Source organism: Lentinus tigrinus (genome assembly GCF_003813185.1).
Source record: "Lentinus tigrinus ALCF2SS1-7 unplaced genomic scaffold L226scaffold_6, whole genome shotgun sequence".
Classification (NCBI taxonomy): Eukaryota; Fungi; Basidiomycota; class Agaricomycetes; order Polyporales; family Polyporaceae; genus Lentinus; species Lentinus tigrinus.
Window position 1 is genome coordinate 953,310 of NW_027137915.1, and position 22,917 is coordinate 976,226.

A 22,917-nucleotide genomic window follows, 5' to 3' on the forward strand; every position below is an offset into this window, starting at 1 on the left:
GCACGCCCATGAGCAAGCAATCATTCAAGCCACGTCGCCAAGACGATCCAGCCTCCGAACTCATCGTGGGTCCGAGTCGGAAGGTTGAGGTCTGAGGTCAAATTTTCCGTCCATATCAAACGTGAGCGCGAGTGGCACTTACATGATCTTGTTGCTCGCACCTTGACACATGTTCGTCGGCGCTTCGACGCAGACAATTGCATCCCGATCGAGATAATGCGAGTTGGCAGTGCTCGCTAGCCATACTGTTATCTGAATCTGAGAACCAAGATACCATAGTCAGCACCAAGGGAACACGCAAATTCGTGAGGCTGTACTTACCGTAGAGCGGGATATCTGCGATTGCTGTGTAGCTCATCGCCACTGCCACCGAGTCGGACGCTATATGCGGTCCCGGGTGATGCAGTAACCGCATCCCGCCCGCATAAAAGCAGACGTGTAGGACACACCGTAATGTTATGATCATGACCCCCTGTATCGGCGAGGCAATACCACCTCCTTGTTGATTTAGCACGTACAGTATGGACGGGCGGCTGATAATCGCCGACACGGTGCGGCGTTATGGTCAGCATCATGGTACTATCGCGACAGGATGTATGAATTGAGACCGCAGGCGGCGTGTCAATTATGTCAAACCGCCATCTAGGCGACGTCACCGTTTGGGTTGTAGCCTGTGGCTCCTTTTGGAGGGGTCAGGTGCCTGCAAGTGGGACAGGTATAAGGATGAACGTACCTGTGGTTTCCAAGGACAATCGCGCCCTTTCGCATCCTTGCCGGATCCACTGCGGTCATCTCTCTGCATACGACCTGTGTTGTCTCCAACAGCCGCTCCTTTGACCTGTAAAAATGGACGGCAAGACTTACCAGGAGAACCGTGAGCACTCTTCCCTTCCACTCAGCACGTCGTACCCGTGTCGCTCATGGCGCAACGTCTGTTCCAGTGATGAACATGTGTGCTTCGGGCCAGCATGACCCGACGAAAAAGTATGGCATCTTCGGTATCATCATGGCCGTCGTGTGCTTCCCCTGCGGTCTCATCTGTCTGTTGTACGTATCAGCTCGACCATAACACGCATGATCCGCCACTCACTCGGTTTCCTTCCAGCTCCGATGTCGAGAAGCGCTGCGTGCGGTGCGGCGCGAAGTGCTGAACGAGCCATGGAGTGGACTTGTTTGCATGCACACTCGGTCATACTTGCTTTTCTTCGCTGCTTCCTCTGGGTTTTATCGGGTCGAACAAGCTTGTACAATTGTACTGAACTGCACAATACGTAATTCATATTTGCGACACGGACGTTCAATAGCTGATGATGCATGCACTCGCCTCGAACAGCTTGTCACCCGTGGTGGATCTCATGCGAAGCATGATAAGGGCGTCGCGAGACAGGTCAAATGCTGGGACCACTGCGTATCGACGAGGTCCCTCAATGACCTGTTCAGCTTGATGGTGAGGGAAGAGGAAGGTAACATGGTTAGCAACATCAGTATGGGAGGCAGCGCGATGGATGTCGTACTGACCGATGAGTGAGAGGTTTGTCGCCACAGCCGCAGGCTAAAGCGGGCTACGCGACACCGAATATAGTGACCATGCAGCCAATGCACGAAAAACGCCCTCAGCACGGTGGGCGTGTACATTGCAAAACCATCGTGGGCGGCTGGTGAGGCTGGCACAGTGCGGCGGCAGGCTGTGGCGATCTGTCACCTGGGCGGGCGAGGGCTGGTCGTAGTTTGACCTGCCGGCAGGCGTAGTACTTGCTAGTCAACCGGAGAGATATAAGAAGAGGCATGGCATAGGTTAAAGTCCACACACCAGTATCAGCTCTTCCCGCCACCTCTGCCCAGGTTTCTCAGTCCTGATATCCCCCTCGGGCTTGCTGTACATAACCTATTCTTCCATCATCATTCACGCCTGAGCTTCGTAAAACATGGACGGCAAGGCCTACCAGCAAAACCGTGAGTACCCTCCTCTTCGCGCGCTCCTTGAAGCCCTGCTCATCATCATACTCTGCTGCTCGAAGTCATGAACATGTGCGCCGCGGGCCAACACGACCCGACAAAGAAGTACGGCATCTGCGGGATCATCACCGCTATCGTATGCTTCCCCTGTGGTCTCATCTGCCTCTTGTATGCATCATTTCCACCTCGTCGTCATCAGATGTGCCGGTCACTCACCACTTCCTCCTAGCTCCGATGTCGAAAAGCGCTGCGTGCGCTGTGGCGTGAAGTGTTGAGAGACTCGAAAGCTTGCATCTCACCCAATGATGACTATGGATGATTGTTCTCAAATCCCTAGTTTTATGACTTTGAATCGCACCACTATAGGCAAAAATGAGCAAGAGACGGTATATATAGGAAGGTGCCACTCGCCAGATATGCCAACCTCTGCTAGCGCGACGGGATGCCACGTATCAACAACGGTCTGCACATCACGTCCATCGAAGCTCACGACCAAGTGTCTGCAAGGTCCAAGCTGCATCACTTCGACGCGGCAGAATGGACAATGTGGACTTACACCTGCATTCCCGGATGAGGCTCACAGGCGGCCTATCATTCCGGTCAAATCGTCGCCCAGGAAAACCGAGCTCAATGGTCGCTCAGCTCGGAGTAGACTCAGATGAGGAGGTATGAATGGCGGTACGTACTGCAGCTTGACAGGCAAAGCCGTACGTGCTATCCCTTTCCCAAGGCCTCCCGCCCCCCCTACTCGACGTCGCTCGTTTCATTTTCGCCGTAAACTCCCGAGCTGTGCTCGCAACCGCCTCTGCCCAGCTTCGTCCTATTAAGTTCTCCTCAGGCTTGCGTTCCATAATCTGTTATTTCGTCACCAGACGGCAAGGCCTATCAACAAAATCGTGAGTACCCTCCTCTTGGCGTGCTCAAAGCCCTGTTCATCGTCGTATTCTGCTGCTTGAAGTCATGAACATGTGCGCAGCGGGCCAACACGACCCGACAAAGAAGTACAGCGTTTTCGGTACCATCATGGCGGTCGTGTGCTTCCCCTGCGGTCTCATATGTCTGTTGTACGTATCAGTTCGATCTTCGATCTCGTCATCAGATGTGCTGGTGGCTTTGTGGCCACTCACCAGTTCCACTTCTTCCTACATAGCTTCAATGTCGATAAGCGCTGCGTGCGCTGTGGCGTTAAGTGTTGAGAGGCCCGGAAGCTTCCGTCGTCTTGTCCATAACTGCCTCTGGAGGATCATTCTCGGGTCCACTGCTTGGTTGTATGACTTGTGGAGCTTCTTACCGCCCGAGAGTAATGAATCATGCGAGGAGGACGATGCCTGACGCGTTGACGAACCGCTATACGTCATTTTCATAATGTTTGAGTCCAACTCTCATATACCTCCTTGTCGGGGATGCATGGGCGCGGCACCGGCGTATGGTGATATAACGACTACTATCGTGGGGCAGGAATAGCGACGTATCACTCGCTAGAGATACTAACTCGACGAGATGCCCCGTATCAATGGCGGCCAGCCTCTTCGTACGCAAGTGCTAAACGTGTCAGCACCGAGGAAGAGCAGGCGATCGCAGTATGTACGCACATCATTGGCTTGAGCTCGTTCCGCAAAGACCTGTTCTCTCTTTGGCGAGTCTGGACTCCTCGTGGGTCCAGTTCTAGGCTTGAATGTTAGCTTTCAGGGTCCATCGTTTCGTGACAGTACGGCGTCTGAGTCCGGCATAAGCGCCGGAGAGTCCACACACGGGGACTTCGCGACGGAACACGAAGGGAGCTAAAGGAAGGCTCTACCAGGGCGCAGTCTGCATTCCCAAGTTTCCAAGGACAAGGCGCTGCGGTGACGAAGGATGTAAGATGTGGCAATAGAGCTGAGACTAGACCCACACCGCGGCGCCATGGCGGGTTCTTCCCTACCCTGAGGCTAACGAAGCTTCCAGCTCCTCTTCTGTCCGACTACTGTCCGAATAGAGCCTTCAACGCGATCGCGAAGGTCGAAGTATTAATGCAGCTCGGGGACGCGGCTAGGGCGCAGCGCAGCGTTATGTTCTAGAACTGCGAAGTCACGTTCCAAAAAAGGAAAGCCTCCGGGGAGGCGTTGACATGCTGGGCAGGGCCGGCTTGAAGAGGCATGTATCGAGCCTTCGCACGCATTCAGACATGTTCCGGAAGCCGCAGGCGGGGCGTCGAGCGATCTTATATGAAGCGAGATTGAGCTCGACGAGCCTATGTCCGCGGGCGTATGGCAATAACAGCGCGGACGCTTCTCATGAGGCTCGGGACGTCATTCGTGATAGACTTTCTGTTTGCTTAATTAGTGTGGCTGCGGAATACTAAGTGACACACGACTGTCGAATGGGAGGATGAGCGACGGGGAGCGAGGGAGGTGGGTTCATGAGTTACGGTGAAGCTGGCTTACCGAGGATTATCGCGAGCAGGTACGTCCGGCGTGTTGCATGATATGAAGCTTCGATCGTGATTGCGGCTTGCTTTGTGTTCGAGCAGCAAGGCTGTATCTGTTCCTGGAAACGCTGCGTGACCAGCTCCTCGTGCAGAAGGCTGAGGCAACCATCACCACGACGCCGGGTGGTGTATCTTTGCTGTGTATGGTGCGCGCCCGCGACCGCATTGGCGAAAGAAACTCGTGCGCGAGTTTGTCAAGGGTTCCTGGAGAATGAGCTTCAAACGAGAAGAACGTTTGTAAGCGAACTGTCGAGCGGAAGATAAGGAGCGGACTGTAACCCTTTGCAGCGACCTCGTGTGGACGGAGGTGGTTTCATTACGGCACCGAGTGAGGGCAGGGAGGTGCAGGAAGGCTCGGATGCGTTCCGCAGCGATGCTCTGCGGATGTTCAATACACAGGCCGTGCTGTGGGCTGCCCCTGTGTGTCCCCGAAGCCGTGTGTGGGGGCGAATATGGTGACGGCGGACAGAGGAACCCTGGGCTGCAGCTAGCGGCGCAGATGACCTGTCTGGAAGTTAGACCCGGGAGTCAATGGAGCCAAGGAGTCGCAGGAGTCGCTCACAAGGGACGCTCGGGTGTCGAGGCCTTCCCACAACGTTGGCCACACGCTGGCGATGCCCAATCATGTCGCGCGGAGGGCGGGGCCCCGAGCACGGTTCAGGTTTGCGAACGGACGCGTGTTTGGCGTGTGATCCTTGGAGGCTTGGACGAGGCGGCTGTCAGATTCGCTTCCCATGGAGTGCGCGTCTGGCGGGCGCGGCGCTGCTCGCTGTACGCGACGATGAGCAAGGACTGACTCGCAGCTGGTGGAGGTACGAGGCAGGGTAGCAGCGGGAGAGGTGGCCAACGCTGCAGACGCAGGCGTTGTGGACAGGGATCTGTGAATCTGAGTCAGCCTCGTGGGTCGCACCTTCCTGTCGCGTGATGGGGAGGACCCTGACGCAACCGCCGGAGCGCCTGGGTCGAGCGCGTGTGTGCATAAAGCCGCAGTGAGCCGCTGCTCGTCGTGCATAAAACCGCGTCCCGCGTCGTCTCCCGTCGTGTCCTCCCGAGCGTGTCTGCAAGCCACAGACGAAGGACGAGCGACGGAACTGCGCCTCGAACGCCGAGCAGGAACTGTACCCCGCGGTCTGGTCTCGGCTCCCCACCTTGGACGATCGGCTGGGCATCCCGCGCCGCTCGGCATTGAAGGGGCTTATGTTCACCACCGAAGCTCAGGCCCTTCGTACCCCGTTATCATCTCCACTCATCCTTGCCGTTTCCCACCGCGACGCCCTCACGACCACGACCTGAACGACTTTTTCTACGACCTGACCTGCGACTCTCTTCTCTCTTCCTCATCGCGCGGAGCTGGAGAACGACCGTAGACGTCAGAAATACACCGAGACGCGCGACATTCTGCGACTACCACCATGAGATTCCATCCAGTACGTCGTCTTCCTTTATTGCACTCTCCCCGCTCTCCCAAGCCTTCCAAGCATGCTAATCCGGCTCCTGTAGTTCGAAGTCTCCATCCCGCACATTGTCTATGCAGCCCTCGGCGGCTTCGTAGTCTTGGTGAGTACCCACTCTCAGTCCGGTCCCCTTCGAAATGGCATCGCCTCATCTTCCTCCGCAGTTCGGGATGTTTTCCCTCTTCATCCGTGAAAAGGTATGCCCGCACGTTCTTCCGGTCGGGCCTTTGTTCTAAAACGTGCGCAGCTCTACATCGGAGAGGCAATTTGGGCGTTTGTATTTGGCGTGGTCATAGGTGAGTAGCTTTCCATTGTTGGCCCAGATGGACACGGTCCGCCGCCGACGCACGGAGTCGGGGCTTCGGCAGCGTTACGTGACCGCCCCTGCAAAATGCTCGCCGGCGCGACCGCACCCGTGGTTGGGCGTGCAGTCGCCTTTGATATCCGGTCCTATCTCGCTGCATATCTCTTGGCAATTCTTGAATGTACGCTGACGTTTGCAGGACCATATGGCGCCAACATCTTTGATCCCAGGGGTTGGGGAGACGGCGACCGTGCAACAACAAATACCATAACACTCGAAGTTACCCGCGTCGTACTTGCCATCGGAGTATTCGCAATAGGCGTCGAACTGCCGAAAGCATACATGCAGCGACACTGGAAGAGTTTGCTCTTCCTGCTCGGCCCCGTCATGACATGGGTTTGTCTACGTTATTCTGGGACATTTTGAGGAACCAGCTAACTCGGCTTGTTCTACAGGGCTGGTTCGTGTCCGGAGCGCTCATATATGCGCTCATTCCTGGGCTCAACTTCCTTTCCTCCCTCGTCGTCGCCGCTTGCCTTACTCCGACCGATCCTATTCTCGCTGCCGCTGTCGTCGGCGGTAAATACGCCGACAAGCACGTCCCAGCACATTTGCGACATCTCCTCGCGGCGGAGAGTGGTTGCAACGATGGCGCCGCATTCCCCTTCCTCTTCATCGCCCTCTATCTCACCATCGACAAGTCGACGGGACGTGCCATATCCGACTGGTTCCTTCTTCTTTGGCTTTGTACGTCATTTTCCCGCTAAAGTTTATGTCAGCGCTAATTCTCGGACAACGCTCCGGCTTCCGATGTACGTAACTTGCAGACCAAGTTGTCATGGGCGTAGTCTTCGGCGCGCTCCTGGGCTTTGGGTTCCGGCACCTCATGAAGTTTTGCGAGCGGAAGGATCTCATTGACCGACAGTCTTACGTTGCGCAGTACGTCTCACTCGCGGTGCTGACCATCGGTGCTACGACGCTGCTTGGCTCGGACGACTTGCTCGCCGCCTTCTCGTGCGGGACGGCCTTCGCATGGGACGGGTTCTTCAACAAGCAGACCGAGGAGTCCGTATTCTCGTCGGTCATTGATCTGCTGTTCAACATTGCGGCTTTCGTCTTCGTCGGTGCATGGATGCCGTTCAGCGACTTTGCCAACTCGGACCTCACGCTCTCCGTGTGGCGCCTGATTGTTGTCGGCATCCTCGTCATGATTCTCCGCCGACTCCCCGTGGTCGTTGCGCTATACAAGTGGATTCCCGACATTAAGACGTTCCGCGAGGCGATCTTCAGCGGACACTTCGGCCCCATGGGTATCGGTGCGTTTGCCGGTCTCAGTTGGACGTTCTATATGGAGCGACGAGATTACTGATACGGGATTCATTTCTGATCAGGTGCTGTCTTCATCTCCACCCTCGCCGCCGAACAGCTCCCAGAGCCCGAGAGCCCGCCGAACGGGCAGGAGCAGCTGCTCGCGGCGTCCATTCAGCCCATCGTCGCGTTCATGGTGCTCATCTCCATCGCGGTGCACGGCCTTTCCATCCCGTTTTTCACCTTCGGCCGCCGTGTACACTCCGTTTCGCGGACGTGGTCGCGGCACGACACCTTTGGCACGTTTGGCTCGCGCAGGCGCTCATACCTGCCCGAGTGGACGACGCAGATCAGGCATGTTCAGCCAGGGGAGGAGATCGTCATCAACCGCGACCAGGACGGGCATGCGGAGGGCAGCGTTACCCCCGTAGAACCGACATCCTCGCAGGAAGAAAAGCACGAGGAGGATAGAGAGCGAGAGCAGGACCCACGGCAGCAGGGCGAGATTAGGGGTGGGAACCCTCCAGATGGCACGGAAGTGTTGGCGGAGTGGAAGGAAGGCCCGCACAATGTCATTGAACGCCGCAGAGGGCCTGGTGATGAGGTAAGTATCGCGTACTGTCACTATGCTTGTGCCTGTGGGGAAGAGCCACCGCTGATCACGCCATGTGCAATTTAGGTCGAGGTGGAGGTACAGCGGAACGCCTTTGCCCCTTCGGAGACGACGTCGCACAAGCTCCAGGTAGCAGGGGATGCGTCCCACCGCGTCGTGGACGACATCCGCCACAAAATGCGGCATGCGCCCGGAGAGCTGGAGAAGACCCTCACCCAGGCGGAGCAGGGGATCAAGCACGAAGCACACGAGATTGAGGGGCGGACGCGGGAGGCGGGGAGCGCTGTGATGCATGCGCTGAGCCCGCAGACCTCGCCGTCGAGCACGACCAGAGGGAACGATAACGAGCAGGAAGAGGAGGACGAGGGATGGATGTCGGACCAGAGCGCGGGCGAACCCTCCGGCTCTGGTGCTGCGGGAGGCACGGCACGCGGAAAGTCGCCGAAGCACAAGGGCCAGAAGGGCTCGCGCAAACGCCTCTCTATCCGCCGTGGCCTGCTGGGGCAGCGACCACAGACGATCCACCACTCGCAGAGCGAAGACAACCTCAGCTCGCGACGGCCGGTTGTCAACCCGAACGAGGACGAGGACGAGAGCCGGAATGCGTCTGGGGCGCAGACCCCTGCAGAGCAGGAACCGAGCGAGCGGCGGGGACGCAGCTCAGCAATGCGCACGTCACGACCGTCGGGCTCGGGAGCGCATCCTGCATATCCACGTCCAACGCACCGGCGCATTGACTCGATCCGCTCTGCAGCGCCGAGTCGCGAGATGTCTCCTGCACGGTCGGTGCGCTTCGCGGACGACGTGTCGAGAGGGGTGTCATCACCACTATCGCCGACTACCCCGGTAACGCCGAACACTGGGACGCCGCCGCTGCACCACTCGGACGAGAGCAACAGCGCTAGCCAGACCCAGACGGAGACGGAGCAGCAGGATGACGACTCGCCGCGGAGCCAGGTGCGGTTTAGCCTGCCGGAGCAGCACTCTCACTCGCATTCACTCTTGCATGGGTCGTCATGAAGATGATAATGAGCTGATGAGCGAACGATGATGACGACGATGATGATGGACGAGAGTCGGAGCCCCCTACTGGTGAGGGTGAGATGCGCGAGTTCGAGTCCCGAGTTTTGTGTATAGATGAGATGGACGATGTTCGTGTAGAGTTATACCACGCCTGTGTGTCGTAATGATCTTCCCCTGCATTTGCCACTGGCTGGCAGCGACGTTCGTTTTGCTGCCCAGCCTACGCATCTTGTATTATTTAGCACTTCCCTCCTCCCCTCCTACTAGTCGTCGCGTTGTCTTGGTCACGATGTTTTCCGTGTTTTGTTTTCCTCACGTTATAGTTCAGTTACGTCTCTGTCGTGGTTTCTCCTTTGTCGCTCTCTCCATATGCATGTGCACACGTAGCACGATCATTAGGACTGCATCTACATTTGCATCTGCATGGACCGAAAGTACACACATACGTTCGTCTAGTCAGTGTGATCGCCTCTACATAGGCTTCGGAAGGCTCAAGGAATCATCTACACACCTACGTGTACATTAGACCATCAATGCATCCCACAACCTGAGCATCCGTTATCTGTCCCCTTGTTGATGGTCCGGTCCACTGCAAGTCGTCCGCCGAAACCCGGACGGCGCACGCCCATATCTCTCCGCATCCATCAAGCCCCTCAGCACTTGGCCTACGCCTATTCCCGCTTCAGCCTCTTGGCCCCATGCTCCAAGTGGCTCAGGTCGAGCCCAAGCCGCTCCGCCCCCGCACGCAAGACCGCCAAGGCGAAGGCGAAGAGCGTGCCGAGCAGGTACGCCGCGCCCGAGCCCTCGAACGCGTCGAACGCGCGCGCGAGCCATACCGCGCCGCGGTCGGGGCGTCTGTCGGCGGGGACGATCTCGAAGGGGAGCTTCGCTGTGTTGGAGGGAGAAGAGGATGGGGACTGGGGCTGGAGGAGGGCGGCGGCGGCGCGCAGGCCGGAGGTGAACCCGTCTTCGTGGAAGCCGTATTTGGTCCATGCGCCTGAGTAGGAGATTCCGCGGGTGCGTTGGATGGAGGGGAGTTCGTCTTGGGCGCGGATTGCCTGCGGAGTGTCGTGAGTAGGAGTAGGATTAGGATTAGGATTAGGATTAGGAGTGAGCGATAGGAAGGGGAAGGAAAGGGTAGGAGCTGCACGTACCTCTTCGCTTAGGATTGGATGATCGTACTTGTACCGCCCGAACTCGAGGGATGGTTTAGGGTCGAATGGAGGGTTGAGCGTTACAAGGACGGGGCCGTGATCTTTCATTGAGAGGTGTTGCAGGTCGTTCATCCAGTCTGGTCATATGCATGTGTCAAGGACTGTCTGCGCGGGTTAGGAGTTGACTTACATGTTCTAGAGGACCGTGCAAGACACGTTAGTTGAAAGCAGGCGTAACAGTAGGCGAGATTCACTCACAGAGACACCTGGTTGACGTTGGGCAGATACTTCCCAGCAGCATCTGTCACGGACTTCGTGAGGTAGTTCCAGCACGACCATGCCAAACGAGATTTGGGCATCAGCTATTCCGTCCCAATGGTCGTCAGTTCAGTTCTGACCAGAAGCTACGAGCATGTATACGGAAACCTACCCTTTCATCACAGTGGAGAACAGCCTCATTCCTGTTCCACTTGAACGCCTCAAGGATCCGAGCCTCCTCTGAGGTCATCCCACCACCTGCGTTGAGTATATCCACTGTCGTGTCGGTGTGACAGGCAAGGATAACGTGGTCAAACTCCATAGTCTCGCCAGAGGCCGTTGTGAGTTCGACGATGTGTGCATTCTCGGAGAAGCGTGTGGACTTCACAGACTGGATAGGGGTGGAAAGATGTAGCCTGGAAGACGGGAGTCTGGAGAGGATCTTCTGCACATACGTCCGGCTAGTAGAAGACGGGTTAAGTTGGGTATATGCGCTCGTGTGATCAGGAACACTGACCTGCCGCCGCGTAGGGTCAGCCATTTGGGCTTCCCGGTAATCTGGAGGAGATGATGGTTGTGCATGAATTGAATCTGGGGATCACGTAACATCAGGAAAGGCGTGTCCTGAAGTGACGTAGTTGCCACCTACCAGCGTCCTCGCCGGGAAGTCAAGGGCACACTTGTCTGGGGGTGTGCTCCAGATGGCTGCAGTCATGGGCTGCGGAGCAACGCGTCAATACTCCGGTCAGTCCGCAAGGAAGAGATCCAACACATACAATCAAGTAGTTGTCACGGAATGAGTCTGAGTACCTGTGCTGCTTGAGGTACGTTCCAATGGAGAGCTCTTCGTCCGTGGCCTTGTTGCTTTCCAGCTCGACGATAAGCCTCTGTGCACTGGCATTGAAGCGAACGACGTCGTAAATGAGGCGCCACATCTCCAGGTCGAGCAGTCGAGACGGCTGGCAAAATACCGTCATCAGGTTGTTTCCAGCCCATTCGAATGCTCCCATGTCACGGGAGACCGCGAACGTCATCTCCGTCGGGAGTATTCTTTCTGCCAGGTCCGGATATTGATTCAGAAAGTTGATGAAGTTCGGGTATGTGCTCGGATTGAACACGATCTACAGTCAAGGTAGCCCATGATCAGCACGGATCGTGTCGCAAACGCGTGAAACGCACAAATCCCCTGTGTTGCAGCAGACCATGTCAGTGCTATCCTAGGGTAGAAGAATGAAAACCTACTGACGTGTCAACACCTGTGGGCTTCATTCCGGGACGGTCAAAGGTAACTGTGTTCGCGTGTCCACCAGGACGGGAATCCGCCTCGAAAAGATGGACTTCATGGCCCGTGTACTCATTCAGAAGCTGCTCACAGGACGCGGTCAGAGTATGAAGCATACGACCTATTCACACCCACCCATGTCGCGCCGAGGCCAGAAACACCAGATCCAACCACTGCAATCTTCATGTCGAAGCAAGGGTGATAGGTGAACTATCAAATCTGAAAAGCACACAATAAGCGACTTCCAGGTTATCTCGAAAGTTGAGCATCTCCACTGCTACTCACTTTGGAGGGGTCAACTGTTCGCGAACGCTTGGTTATGGATGAAAGGCAAGCGGAATGGGATGGCAACCGAGCGACGGGCATAGTGATGGCGGAGATGACAGTTGGCATAGAGAGCGCTGCGACGCGACGGCCGAACTTCCACGGTACTGCAAAGTGGCGGGAATTACCATACGAGGCCATCACAGCCACAAGAATCCAACCGTCTTGAACCCAGCGAGCAGAGTTCAGGATAATAGCATATATTGTACACGTTGCCCATAGGATATATACATGATTTTATTCAGCAAGACGGGTCACGAGCACTGTTCAATGTTCCGATAGCGTTCGTTCGACCTATTCCATCGAGTCCCTATACGAAGCAATCTTCTCTCGGAGGTTCGCGACCCTTGGCTTGAAACGCGCGACGAACGGCTCAGGATGAGCGAGTGCACCATCCATGATGCCCAAAGTGTTGATGGGATGCTTCAGGTCCTCTGATATGTCGAAAGCCCATAATACGAGCGCCGTGTTGATGAAGACGGACCTACGGTGCTTGGTGAGCATAAACGCAGGGGCAAGAGGACACGAACGCAAAAGGCACCTGTCTGCAAGATGCTGGCCGGGACATATCCGCCGTCCAAAGCCCCAATTGAAGAATTTGAGATCGTCCTTCAAGCGACCTTTCTCGTCGAGCCAGCGGGCCGGGTTGAATGTCTCGCCGTCGGGGAAGACTTCAGGATCACGGCCTATGGCCCTGGAGGCAAAGTCAATTTGAGGCTACCTGAGGCACAGAGGTAGCGTTGCACGTACCAATGACAGCCTACAACCTCTGTCCCAGCAGGAATCACGTAGTCTTTCTGTTGGCCCAGGAATCATATTGTCAGCGATCAGTATTTTCAGTGGCCTCGCGTTGCTAAGTCATGCATACCCAAATGATGTCTTGCGTTGCGCTGTGTGAGATCCCTACGAGCCATAGTCAGAGGGATTGACAAGTAGGCGAGGACGTTACAAAGCTCCACCTGACGGAACGACGGGCCTCCACCGGTAGAGCTCCTCGATGTACGCCCAGACCTCAGGAAGTTTGTCCTGGTCGGCAAAAGTGGGAACTATGCAGCCAATCAACAGTCCTGCCTCGCGGCCTAAAGGCGAAACTTCGCTCACGTCTATCGCGTCCGACCACAGCATCCAATTGAGCCTGGACTCGTCGTTGCGCTTCGGGGTAGCGAGCGGAGGCCATAGTCAAAAAGCCAAGGACGCCTCCAGTCTGCGACAATCATGAGTCAGAGAGGACATCGCAAGGAGGAACAAAAGCTTGCTCACAGTATCCGATCCAGCACCGAACATAGAACCTGCGAGGTAAGCGAGCTCGTCGTCCGACAGTCCAGACTGCTCTTGCTGTTCCATCAAATACGTCACAAAGCACGAGTCGACCTCGTTCTTCGCCTACACGAACCGTTCGGGGGCGTAAGCGAACAAACGATAGCACATGCACATCGCCGTACCTGCCGCTGTTTCACTTCCTCGACCTGGTGGCGATATAGCCCTATTTCCTCCTCGTGGTAGCGCTCCAGCTCCGACGTGAAGCCGGGTATGTACTTGAGGAAAGGGTATGTGTCGACGAGATACGCCCCAGGCCTGAGTGCGCTCCCGAGCCGGGCAGCCACCTGTTCGATTCGCTTGACTTCGGGATCGGAGTACGAAGTCGGGGTTGTCTTTCCGTACGTCACGGTCATGATTACGCTCGCGGCGTACCTGATAATCGGGAGTGGTCAGTCGCGTCGCCTGAGGACCGCAGAGAACGTGCGTACCGTCTGGCATGGTCGAGGTGCTTGTCTGGGTCATCCAGAAGATCGAGGATGTAGTTCAGCGCGTTATGCATCTGGATTGGTTCGTACTTCGCGGAGCTCTGTGGTTGGAGTGCAGCGTGCAGCGAACTTCCGAACAGTCCCACGGGTCAAAAGGCGTGTGTACGACATGTGGAATAAGCATCGGGAACAAGAAGACACGAGACGGACCGAAAGAGTGGACATACGAGGAGGGAGCAATGTCAATCAATGTTGTCGGTCTTCTGAACCACAAGAAGTCCACACACCTTCTTAGCCTTCTGAGACGATCCCCGGCTCGCGTGAGGAGCGTACGCATGCCCGCAGAAATGATCTCTCCGGCGGCGACATAGCGGGGCCGATCGATAAGCTTGTGAGACTGCTTGACCATGATGTCTGTTGCGGCCTAGGTCAAGGCATGAGCATGGATGAGGTGAAGTGAGGTTCGGAGTACACTCACCTGGTGTCCTGTGATGACGCAGACCCGATGAGAACCATATCGCATTGTGAAGACAGGCCCGTAGTTCGCAGCCAATTCGGTATAATAGCGATACGCGCTACGAAGTAGAAGCGTGTGTGTTAGTTGGCCAATACATAATATGAGGGAACCCATGCGTACTAAGACGTCGGAGGCGTGTTCCCGAACAGCCAGTGTCCAGGCGGCCCAGGCGGGAGCCGACCTGGATGCTTCCCCCAACCAAGCCTTTGGACGGCGAGATAGATGACAGCAGCAAAAGACCCGATACCGAGGACAAGCGACCCAGCGGAGAGGACCTGGTGGGGAGGCATGTGGGCAAACATGATCGAGCGGTGAGAAGAAGGAACGCCGTACCTCCCGTGGAAGTGAGCCTTTTGTATGATGCCTGGATCGGGATGACGAACTTCTGGGTCCATGCAATAGCGTTCCGCGTCAGTGCCATGAAGCAGTGTGAAACCGTTACTGATCGCGGGTTTTCGTGCTCAAGAAGCCATAAAACATGCTCTCGGCTACTACAAATAGTAAGACACTGCGCCTGTCTGACTGAAGTTGGGCGCGTCATATCCTCTGACGCTTGGGTCATGCGAGGCTGCGACGGCAATAGTTCGCCCAATCATGAACGTCTTAGCAAGGAAGGTTCAGAGGGGTGGCTTCTGCACGGTTCGCGAGGGCGAGAAGGCACAGTCGGATGCTCCCAATAGCGTCACTGGGCGGCGCCGATGCCTTTGAAGGCCATTTTGGCACAGCGACGTCGGGATGATATGAAGAGCCTGAACATTCATCCGTTGTAGATAGATCATAGGTTATGTGGCACCCAACGTGAGTATGCATATTAGTGCGGCCGCGTCCAAGCTTCGAACGGTCTACTCACTCGTACTTAACAGGTTGTGTGACGCGTGCTCACGATCATCAATCCAATGGCCAATCTCGGTCACCGTGGCGAATCGTTGCATACAACGGAGAGCGGTTGAAATTGGCAGCCATTCGCAATTTGGCAGGAGGGAGGGGATGAATACTGGGGGGCGCACCGCCCAAAAACTTCGAAATCAGCAGATGACCCGTCTCATGAGAGGAACGAGTGTAGCGTTGGCTAGTATGCCGGCAGCGATTGTGTATACACAATCTTGAGCGTGTGCCCGGTTGCGTTGCCTGATGTTCAAAAGTCTGCAGTGAGCACCAGGACGAAGATGACGTTCAAGCACAAGACTCAGAGCTCCTCCGACTGCACCGGACATCGGCAAACTATGGGCGCCTATGCTCATTGCATCCCTTCATTGCATCCGACGAGACTCTACTACCTGAATCTCAAGACCACGTCCTATAGAGGCGAAGGCATTCGTGAACTCAATATCGTGCATACTCCGTCAGAGAACCGTGAAGTGGCAAATCTACTACAAATTCCGCGTATCGTGAGGCATTACAGACAATGGTCCTGCGCCCACCAGACCGAACTTCCGATCCATCGTCACACTTCACTGCGAGATCATGAATTTGGGAGACGTGTTCCCCGAATCTCCAAACACTAGGTGTCAGAACGTCAGTATGATCCGCGTCCAATGCGTATAGCAGAACACCTACAGACGACGATGTAGTCGTCCCGGTTCGGGACCTCAGGGACAGTCACATTGACGGCCCCGGCAGTAATCGGAAAGTTCGACGCCAGTGGATGCTCTTTAAGCTATCATCAGCAACAACGAAAAAATGTCATGTACATGAGATACCTACCGATATCGAGGTGCTCGTCGAGCTGGCCGTCTTCGATATATCCGAGGAGGACGAGTCCGGTCTGGTTCTCGTTGGCGGGAGGAATAGAGGAGATGTCCCAGGTAACTGCTTGGACGGACCCGACAGTCCACTTATCACCGGAGTGGGGGGCAGTAATCGCTGGACGAAAGACTTCATCTGCCGCGCGGACCGCAGCGGCAGAGGCAGCAGTGGCGACGGCACAGAGGATGATGAGGAGCTTTGTGGAGAACATCGTGGGGATCGTGAGGTTAGTCGGGCAGGAGGCAAAGATGCGTGTGAGCAACTCACTGTGGTTCCGTATACTCCAACGAGGATTTATACACTCTCAACGTCGGGCGTTCTCCGACCCTGGACCACTTGCTATGCGAAGTGAAGTGGCGGGTGAAGAGTTTCGGAAACACGGCGTTACGGAAAGAGTACTATTCTTGTAGACCTTGGTAATTGACCGGTGTACCGGTGTATTACGCTTGTGGCTGACGGCGGGTCTGTCATCATGGTACCGCTGGCAGGCTGGCATTGGGGGGGATCTCAGTATGAGACGAGTGACTGCCCGCGTGTCAGGGCTTCTGGCCGACTAGAGAGCAGAGAGCATCACATCCACTCCACACACGGCGTTTGCACTTCTCGCTTTAATGTGTGGACGTGAAGTGCGCTGAGCAAGGCGCCGTACATGGCGGTATCAGACTGGTATCAACGATGATGGAGGATCGACACGTACATCTTCCTGGACAATGAGGCCCTTATGGACAGCAAGTTCCTAAATTCCCAGAGTAATAACTTCCCAAGAACAAAAATATCAGCGAGCTAGGAGTGTCCGGTCCCGGCGCATGTCCTTGTCCATCGCGGGCATCGTGGCGGGCCTTGAGCCTCCTGCTCGACTGCGATTGAGGAAGGAAGGGGCCCTGTAGGATTCTGACAACTTCTCTCAACGATCCTATGTAATTTTTGCGTAAACAAAACAAGACTGGAATCCATCGAACCTAGGATAGCTGAGGGATGTCGCTAGCGGAAGTTTGTTGGGTGTCGTGAAAAACATGAGGCGGCGCGCTTGGTTGACGCGTACCACGTGATTGGACGCGTTAAACAAAACGCGTCAATAGGGCCAAACAACTCATTAAGCGCGTGAAGCGCCCTCCCTTCACGATTGTTTCACACTTGCCATCTCCCTCATCGTCGTCGTCGTCGCTGACAACGTCCAACACGCGTTGCCCGGCATCCTCGCTACAAAACACCTGACGACCACCGGCGATGAGTCTCCCCACACCACCCGGCACGTCCCACAGGGACGAGAAGGAGAATCGTGCACCCCGCTTCACTCGCGTCTCCTGGTGTGAGCAGCCGGAGTACCACCCCATTACTGCCAGCCCGCCGCGCACGCTGTCGACAAAGTCCAGTGCCACAAAAGCTGGACCCTCTCGATCCATCCTGAAGAGAACCGCACACATTGTTTTACCCCCATTCGATGAGGATGTCAAGGAATCTACGCCGGAGCCCGAAGACCCTCTCACCGATTTGCACTATGTTGACCATCCCGTTGCCCAAATCATTGCTCTTGACGCGTCGTTGCGCGATCACATACAGGCCTACTCTATTCTGGCAGCGCGTCTAAGAACCTCCCTCGCTGGCAATGCCGACGCCGACGCATCATGGCCGCTTTTCCAGCCTCTCAGGAAACAACGAAAAGCCTTCGTACAGGCAGTGGTGCGTGACCTCTGCTCAGTCTTCATCGACCCCCTCGAAGGATCGACCTCCGTCACCGACTCTCCCACATCACCACGGGAACCACCATCGACAACATCATTACCTTCACCCCGAGAGAGCCCCAAGAAGAAGAAACAAGGGATGTCTGCAGAGCAGGTCAAGCGTGCGCGGGATCTGTGCGGTGTATGCCATGCTGCGATGAGGCTACTCAACGTGGTCTTCACTTCGCCATCGCTTTGGAGTCTGTTCGATGGTGAGTGGTAGCCGCATGCCCTCATTGCAGTTCTGACACCCGATGCAGAAGAGGAACTCGGCTACGTCTGGACACAAGTGCTTGCTATTCCCCTCGCTAACCAGCTCCCGACCCCGAACGCGCGGAAGACATGTGCACTCGCGATCTGGCTCATACAGACCCAGCGCTTGCCTGCGGAAGTGCTCGAGCCGGCGAGGGACCGAATCGCTTATGCGCTACGCCGTGGCATCGAGGGCGAGCTCGGAAAGGAAGGGAAGAAAGGTTCCCAGACGGATGGTTTGAAGGTACGCACCTTGATCATCATGGTAACTGTATGCGCTCAACAAGCTTGCAGGCCATACACGACCTCTCCCTATACCTCCCGGCCGTCTTCGTGCCTGCGTTTGCGCCCCTAGTTGGCCCCATCATTTCTTGTCTCCTCGCCCCGACGCTCGTCATCCGCAACCAAGCATGCCACGCCCTCGGCGGACTTGCACTTGCCGCGTCTTCCCTTCCTCCGAGCGAGGCGCACACGCGTATATCCACTGCTGTGGCGTCGCGCCTGATGAGGGCCAGCGATGTCAGCCCTACAACGCCATCGAAGAAGCGAGTTGACGCGAGTCCATCCAAAGACTCACTCCTCGTTCGCACCCTACGCACGACACTTCAAGCCCCCGAACCGAGACATGCAGCTCAAGGTCCCGTTTGGGGCTTCAGTGTCGTTGCACACCTCGTCGTGTTGCTCGGACCTACAGTATGGCTGCACTCGGAGCTGACACGGACAATCGTTGCACTGTTTACCTTGGGGATGCGCCATCCGAAGAGCTCTGCACGAGCACTGGGATGTCTGGCGTGGCGTGCGATGGTTTGGGCGTTCTTCCGTCCGCCGCACATCAAGGTCGCTGTTGACACCGAGACGGATGGCGAGGACGATTCGGCGACCGAGGACGACATCGTCGCGGAGCGCAGGAGACATGACGACACGCTGCGCGTGAATCTCAAGCTCCTTGGCACGGTCCTCGACATGGGCGCGGGTGTGTGCACAGTCGGCGCGCTGCTGGGGCCAGACATAATCGACGACACGCAAAATATCGTCGCTCTTCGCGTGTTGCGCTTCATGTGCCGCAAAGGTGGTCAGATGTGCAAGGAGGCTATGGACCTGACGCGGCATTTGCTCAGTGGTGTCTCTTCATCGGCTATGATGGAAGACAGGGAGTGGGACCATCGCCGGCTCCTCCCTCAAGACTTCTTCTCGGCAAACCCTGGGCTGCTTACCGCGGAGTGGAAGATGCTACCATCAGTAGTGAGAGCGGTGATCGAGGAGTGTCCTCAGATTACTGACATCAGGAGGTTCTCATCGGAGGAGGCTTCGGCACCTGGGATGTGGGAGGCATTCTTGGAGGTGTGGAAGGAGGGTTTATCCGTACTGAAGCTACAGTGGGGCAGGGAAGCAGTTCCTGTGAGTGTTTCAGCAGCAGTGAACATTCAGAGACTCATGAGTTCGCGCAGTCCGAGATCAGGGAAATCTGGTTCCACCTCCTGACATGCAACGTTCGAACCATGCTGGGTACGTGCATTGAACGAGTTGTTTGGACTTGCACTGACTCGCTCCCGCGGTAGACAACGAGGACGATGAGGGCCTGGCCAAGCTTGCTGTCGCAACACGGGATGTCCTCCTCGGCATCTTGGAGGACCCAGATTTGGACTTCATCCTGCGCGAGGCGTTCGACGACGTTCCGACGTCTCCGGTCAAGCCAACCGGATCCAAAGGCAAAGGCATGGACGAGCCCCTTCCCCAGAATCGATGGAACTACGCCATCAAGCTCTTCCTCGTCCACGACCTGTTCATGTTGACGCGGGCAGTTATCCCATCGGAGCTCTTCTCGGAACTCGCCGAGTCTGTCCTGCGTTACCTCAATGTCCGTGAGGACAGGCTCGTTGGGGAGCCGCAATGCACGGACCAGGTTCGCGAACAGTGGGCGTCCCTCTGTGCGGAGGTCACTTCCGCGTGCGACACCTCCGTCCTGCAGGCGTTCTGGGAGAACACTCTACGCAAGGGCAGACGCGAATCGGATTGGGATCCAGAGGTCCGTTCCGCAGTCTGGCAGGTCTTCGTCGAGCGCTGGGAGTCGAACGACACAAGCAACGCGCCCAGCTGGGAGACCGCCGTCGTGCTGTTGTCCGCACCATTCATCGGTTCAAGTGACTGGGACATGGAGAGTGAGGCAATTGATATGTGGGACAAGCTCCTCCGGCAGGCTATCGACACTGCACTCGACCACGGCATCGATGCGACCACGCTCGTTGACCAAATTGCCGGCGTTATCGCGACCAACCACAGCCCGTCGTCGACGGCTGCAGTGCGTATCGCCGACCTCCTGTTGTCGAACGTGGAGATCGCCGAGGCGCGCCAGGTACCGAGCGAGGTATTCGAGTTCGCGAACGACACGCTCAACGCGGCGTACCCCCCCGCGCCGAGGCACAGTGTCATGTGCATGTGGCTTATCCGCACCCTTACGCGCGTCATCGACGGGTGCCCGCCTGAATTGTGCTTTACCATGCTGGAATTGATCGTGGAGGGTTTGCGGACCTGGGTCGCCGACGAGTTCCACGTTTGCACCGCGGACGAGTACTCCTGCGACGTGAGTCTCTGATTTATTTCTCAAACGTGCTCTGTAGTTATACTCACGGACTTCTGCAGATCCTGCCGTTGTATCAAACAGTCTTGATCAGCATGCAGGCATTGCCAGTCGATACACATATCCTCGAGACGCTCGCGCCCTTCCTCGTCGCTCCCTTCTCTGGACGAGTCGACAAGCACGCGGGCACCGTCGACGCGTTCGATGAATTCTGGCAGGCTACGTATGCAGGAGTTCCCGTGCCACCGTGCGGGTACCCGGAGCAGATCGCGCAGTGTTTAGCGGCCGTTGCAAAAGCGCGGCTGGAGGAGCAGGAGGACGAGGCGTTTGTCGAGGATATGACGGCGATCCAAGATGGCGAAGTCGAGAGCCCTGTCCTCGAACAATTCCCGCAGTCCGAGGAAGTGACTGCTGCTCTCGAGGGCGACGAAGCTGTTGAAGGCGAGGAGGTTGTTGATAGCGAGGACGAAGGATCTATTGTCGTGCCTTCGCCTGGGACCCTCGCTGCGATGTCAGGGCCTATACCAATTCCGAGAGCCTCTCCATTGGTGCCATTGACTCCAAAGGCGAGTCCCCGCCGTCGACACCCTCATGCCACCCCGTCGCATTCAGAGAACAACGCTCATTGCGCCGACGTGGCCAGTGCTCCGTCTCCCGCTTCGAGCGCTATGGACTGCTCTCCCACCCGCTCACCGACCACGCCGAAACGCTCACCGGCCAAGCAGCCCGCCAAGAACAAGGAGAACCATTCGCCTTTGCCTCGCATCCCAACAGTTGCAGAGCGTTTGGCAATGCAGTCGCCATTGCTGCTGGAGTCCATCCTTGGAAAACGATCTCGCGTCGAGGATGCGGAGGAGCCGGCTGTGCTCGACGAAAGGGCCCATAAGATCAATCGCCTGGACGCATCGCCACTCGGGCGGTTGACTGTCAACAGGATGCAAGTCCGTGCGGTCATGCACGACAGCTCGAATGTGAAGGTGCTTAAGGAGCTACCAGTGGACGACGTGGCAAAGCACGCGGAACCCGCCGAAGACGACGCTTCGTCGGTCGCATCCGACGACGAGTCCCTCACTCAGGCGACTCCGACACCGCTCTCGCGCAAACGCAAGGGTGTCTTCATGGATGTTGTCGAGGTGCCTGCGGTGGAGACCATCATGAGGCGACGGAGGCTCAGCATGTCTCCTGCGCCCGAGGAAAGTTATGCGTCGACGTCTTCCGCTCCTCAACCTCTTCGGCGCACGCGATCGGCCACGAAACTCCTTGGCGAGCAGGCCAACTTCCAGAAGCTCGGCACCCCGAAGAGGCGCAGGTTGGGTCGTGCAGAGGAGTTGCGCGAAGAGGCCGCAGACTTGTCTTCGCCACTCCGGTTCCTCCGCGATGCTCCTCTTTTCGGCAGTGGTGAGTACTCAGTTTACTTTCGTTAGGTTTCACGCAAGTCACTCACCTATGAACGCTCCTTTCCGCTTAGATGACTCCATCATGGTCGCATCACCGGACTTGAAGCACGTCCAAGACCTCCCTCCGTCTGACGACGATCTCCCCATCGGGCAGGTGACACCCCGTCGCCTTGTCTCTCCCGCCCTTCGCCGTGTTCAACACACCATCTTCAGCTCGGACCCTCCGAGTAGCGACGACTCGAACGAGTCCATCAGTCCGACGACCCAGCGTGTTTCGCGCAAGATCGCAAGGCTGCCAAGCAGTGAACGCTCTTCCAGGCGGTTTTCAATGCTCGGGGGTCTTCGGTCGCGATCTTTGGGCACCTCGTCCTCATCATCTGCGCTGGGGAATGATCTCTGATGTGCGCAGTAGCACCCCGGTTTCGTTGAGAGAGCTGAATTCTCCACTATGCAAATGACGCACTGCATTCACCTCCGTATGTCTTACATCCTTCCGCTGTCATATAGCTCCATGTCTCCTTCGCAAGTGTGAAGGGATACTTGATCTGTTGCATTGTATCATATAGCATCCTACACAGTACCCATACTCACATACCTCTTGATATGCCAATAGTACTTTCACATGCATCTTGTTACTCGTAACTCGGTACAGTACTGGAATGGATTCTCCGCGTCTCCTGTCGTGTTTCGGAGTTGTTTCCGATCTCCGGCGTTCTTGTCATGCGTATGAGCGCAGCTATCATGCGCACCAAGTATTTGACTGAGATTTCGATTGAAATCCGGAACGTTGGGCTTCATAAAGGTCAGTGATCGTTGCG

At 56.5% G+C, this 22,917-nt stretch overlaps 7 protein-coding genes across 7 annotated transcripts; 4 read left to right on the plus strand and 3 right to left on the minus strand.

Moving 5' to 3' along the window:
* Positions 1-846: 846 nt before the first annotated feature.
* L226DRAFT_568726 (uncharacterized protein) lies at positions 847-1,151 on the plus strand (the record flags this gene model as incomplete). Its single annotated transcript, XM_067684206.1, has 3 exons — positions 847-874; positions 942-1,047; positions 1,106-1,151. The coding sequence occupies 3 exons, from the start codon at positions 847-849 to the stop codon at positions 1,149-1,151; spliced, it is 180 nt and encodes a 59-aa protein (XP_067538283.1).
* A 4,288-nt stretch (positions 1,152-5,439) lies between these two features.
* L226DRAFT_504125 (uncharacterized protein) lies at positions 5,440-9,122 on the plus strand (the record flags this gene model as incomplete). Its single annotated transcript, XM_067677965.1, has 10 exons — positions 5,440-5,850; positions 5,924-5,980; positions 6,042-6,074; positions 6,125-6,173; positions 6,381-6,577; positions 6,637-6,928; positions 7,009-7,497; positions 7,573-8,093; positions 8,169-8,948; positions 9,012-9,122. Exons 1-10 carry the CDS (start codon positions 5,836-5,838, stop codon positions 9,120-9,122), a joined length of 2,544 nt encoding a protein of 847 aa, XP_067538284.1. The 5' UTR covers positions 5,440-5,835.
* Positions 9,123-9,193: 71 nt separating this feature from the next.
* On the plus strand, positions 9,194-9,723 carry L226DRAFT_330218 (uncharacterized protein). The gene has a single exon (XM_067673990.1). The coding sequence runs from the start codon at positions 9,289-9,291 to the stop codon at positions 9,649-9,651; it is 363 nt and encodes a 120-aa protein (XP_067538285.1). The 5' UTR covers positions 9,194-9,288; the 3' UTR covers positions 9,652-9,723.
* Positions 9,724-12,205, minus strand: L226DRAFT_330240 (FAD/NAD(P)-binding domain-containing protein). The gene is made up of 11 exons (XM_067673991.1): positions 12,105-12,205; positions 11,955-12,038; positions 11,780-11,902; positions 11,314-11,658; positions 11,187-11,255; positions 11,055-11,128; positions 10,710-10,998; positions 10,538-10,641; positions 10,470-10,474; positions 10,280-10,416; positions 9,724-10,183 (listed from the first exon to the last, which is right to left on the minus strand). Exons 2-11 carry the CDS (start codon positions 12,003-12,005, stop codon positions 9,797-9,799), a joined length of 1,584 nt encoding a protein of 527 aa, XP_067538286.1. The 5' UTR covers positions 12,006-12,038; positions 12,105-12,205; the 3' UTR covers positions 9,724-9,796.
* Positions 12,206-12,329: 124 nt separating this feature from the next.
* Positions 12,330-14,710, minus strand: L226DRAFT_482423 (cytochrome P450; the record flags this gene model as incomplete). Its single annotated transcript, XM_067676969.1, has 12 exons — positions 12,330-12,627; positions 12,685-12,837; positions 12,894-12,940; positions 13,012-13,046; positions 13,103-13,189; positions 13,245-13,347; positions 13,404-13,526; positions 13,586-13,835; positions 13,892-14,017; positions 14,176-14,312; positions 14,367-14,463; positions 14,526-14,710. 12 exons carry the CDS (start codon positions 14,705-14,707, stop codon positions 12,438-12,440), a joined length of 1,530 nt encoding a protein of 509 aa, XP_067538287.1. The 3' UTR covers positions 12,330-12,437.
* Positions 14,711-15,632: 922 nt separating this feature from the next.
* L226DRAFT_610948 (uncharacterized protein) lies at positions 15,633-16,408 on the minus strand. The gene is made up of 3 exons (XM_067686214.1): positions 16,110-16,408; positions 15,963-16,055; positions 15,633-15,906 (listed from the first exon to the last, which is right to left on the minus strand). Exons 1-3 carry the CDS (start codon positions 16,360-16,362, stop codon positions 15,857-15,859), a joined length of 396 nt encoding a protein of 131 aa, XP_067538288.1. The 5' UTR covers positions 16,363-16,408; the 3' UTR covers positions 15,633-15,856.
* Positions 16,409-17,294: 886 nt separating this feature from the next.
* L226DRAFT_504132 (uncharacterized protein) lies at positions 17,295-22,789 on the plus strand. The gene is made up of 7 exons (XM_067677966.1): positions 17,295-18,084; positions 18,133-18,368; positions 18,419-19,522; positions 19,573-19,630; positions 19,684-20,705; positions 20,765-22,100; positions 22,171-22,789. The coding sequence occupies exons 1-7, from the start codon at positions 17,379-17,381 to the stop codon at positions 22,497-22,499; spliced, it is 4,791 nt and encodes a 1,596-aa protein (XP_067538289.1). The 5' UTR covers positions 17,295-17,378; the 3' UTR covers positions 22,500-22,789.
* The last annotated feature ends 128 nt before the right edge of the window (positions 22,790-22,917 follow it).

Bases quoted from the DNA above. Each gene is read 5' to 3' on its own strand.
- L226DRAFT_610948 (XM_067686214.1), bottom strand. From the start codon at position 16,362: ATGTTCTCCACAAAGCTCCTCATCATCCTCTGTGCCGTCGCCACTGCT. The intron at 16,056-16,109 runs GTAGGTATCTCA...GATAGCTTAAAG, and splicing joins CGACGAGCACCTCGATATCG to AGCATCCACTGGCGTCGAAC. The intron at 15,907-15,962 runs GTAGGTGTTCTG...TCTGACACCTAG, and splicing joins GGACGACTACATCGTCGTCT to TGTTTGGAGATTCGGGGAAC.
- L226DRAFT_330218 (XM_067673990.1), top strand. From the start codon at position 9,289: ATGATCTTCCCCTGCATTTGCCACTGGCTGGCAGCGACGTTCGTTTTG.
- L226DRAFT_504132 (XM_067677966.1), top strand. From the start codon at position 17,379: ATGAGTCTCCCCACACCACCCGGCACGTCCCACAGGGACGAGAAGGAG. The intron at 18,085-18,132 runs GTGAGTGGTAGC...CACCCGATGCAG, and splicing joins GCTTTGGAGTCTGTTCGATG to AAGAGGAACTCGGCTACGTC. The intron at 22,101-22,170 runs GTGAGTACTCAG...CTTTCCGCTTAG, and splicing joins TGCTCCTCTTTTCGGCAGTG to ATGACTCCATCATGGTCGCA.
- L226DRAFT_330240 (XM_067673991.1), bottom strand. From the start codon at position 12,005: ATGAAGATTGCAGTGGTTGGATCTGGTGTTTCTGGCCTCGGCGCGACA. The intron at 11,256-11,313 runs GTATGTGTTGGA...GTTGCTCCGCAG, and splicing joins TCCGTGACAACTACTTGATT to CCCATGACTGCAGCCATCTG. The intron at 11,129-11,186 runs GTAGGTGGCAAC...CGTGATCCCCAG, and splicing joins ACTTCCCGGCGAGGACGCTG to ATTCAATTCATGCACAACCA.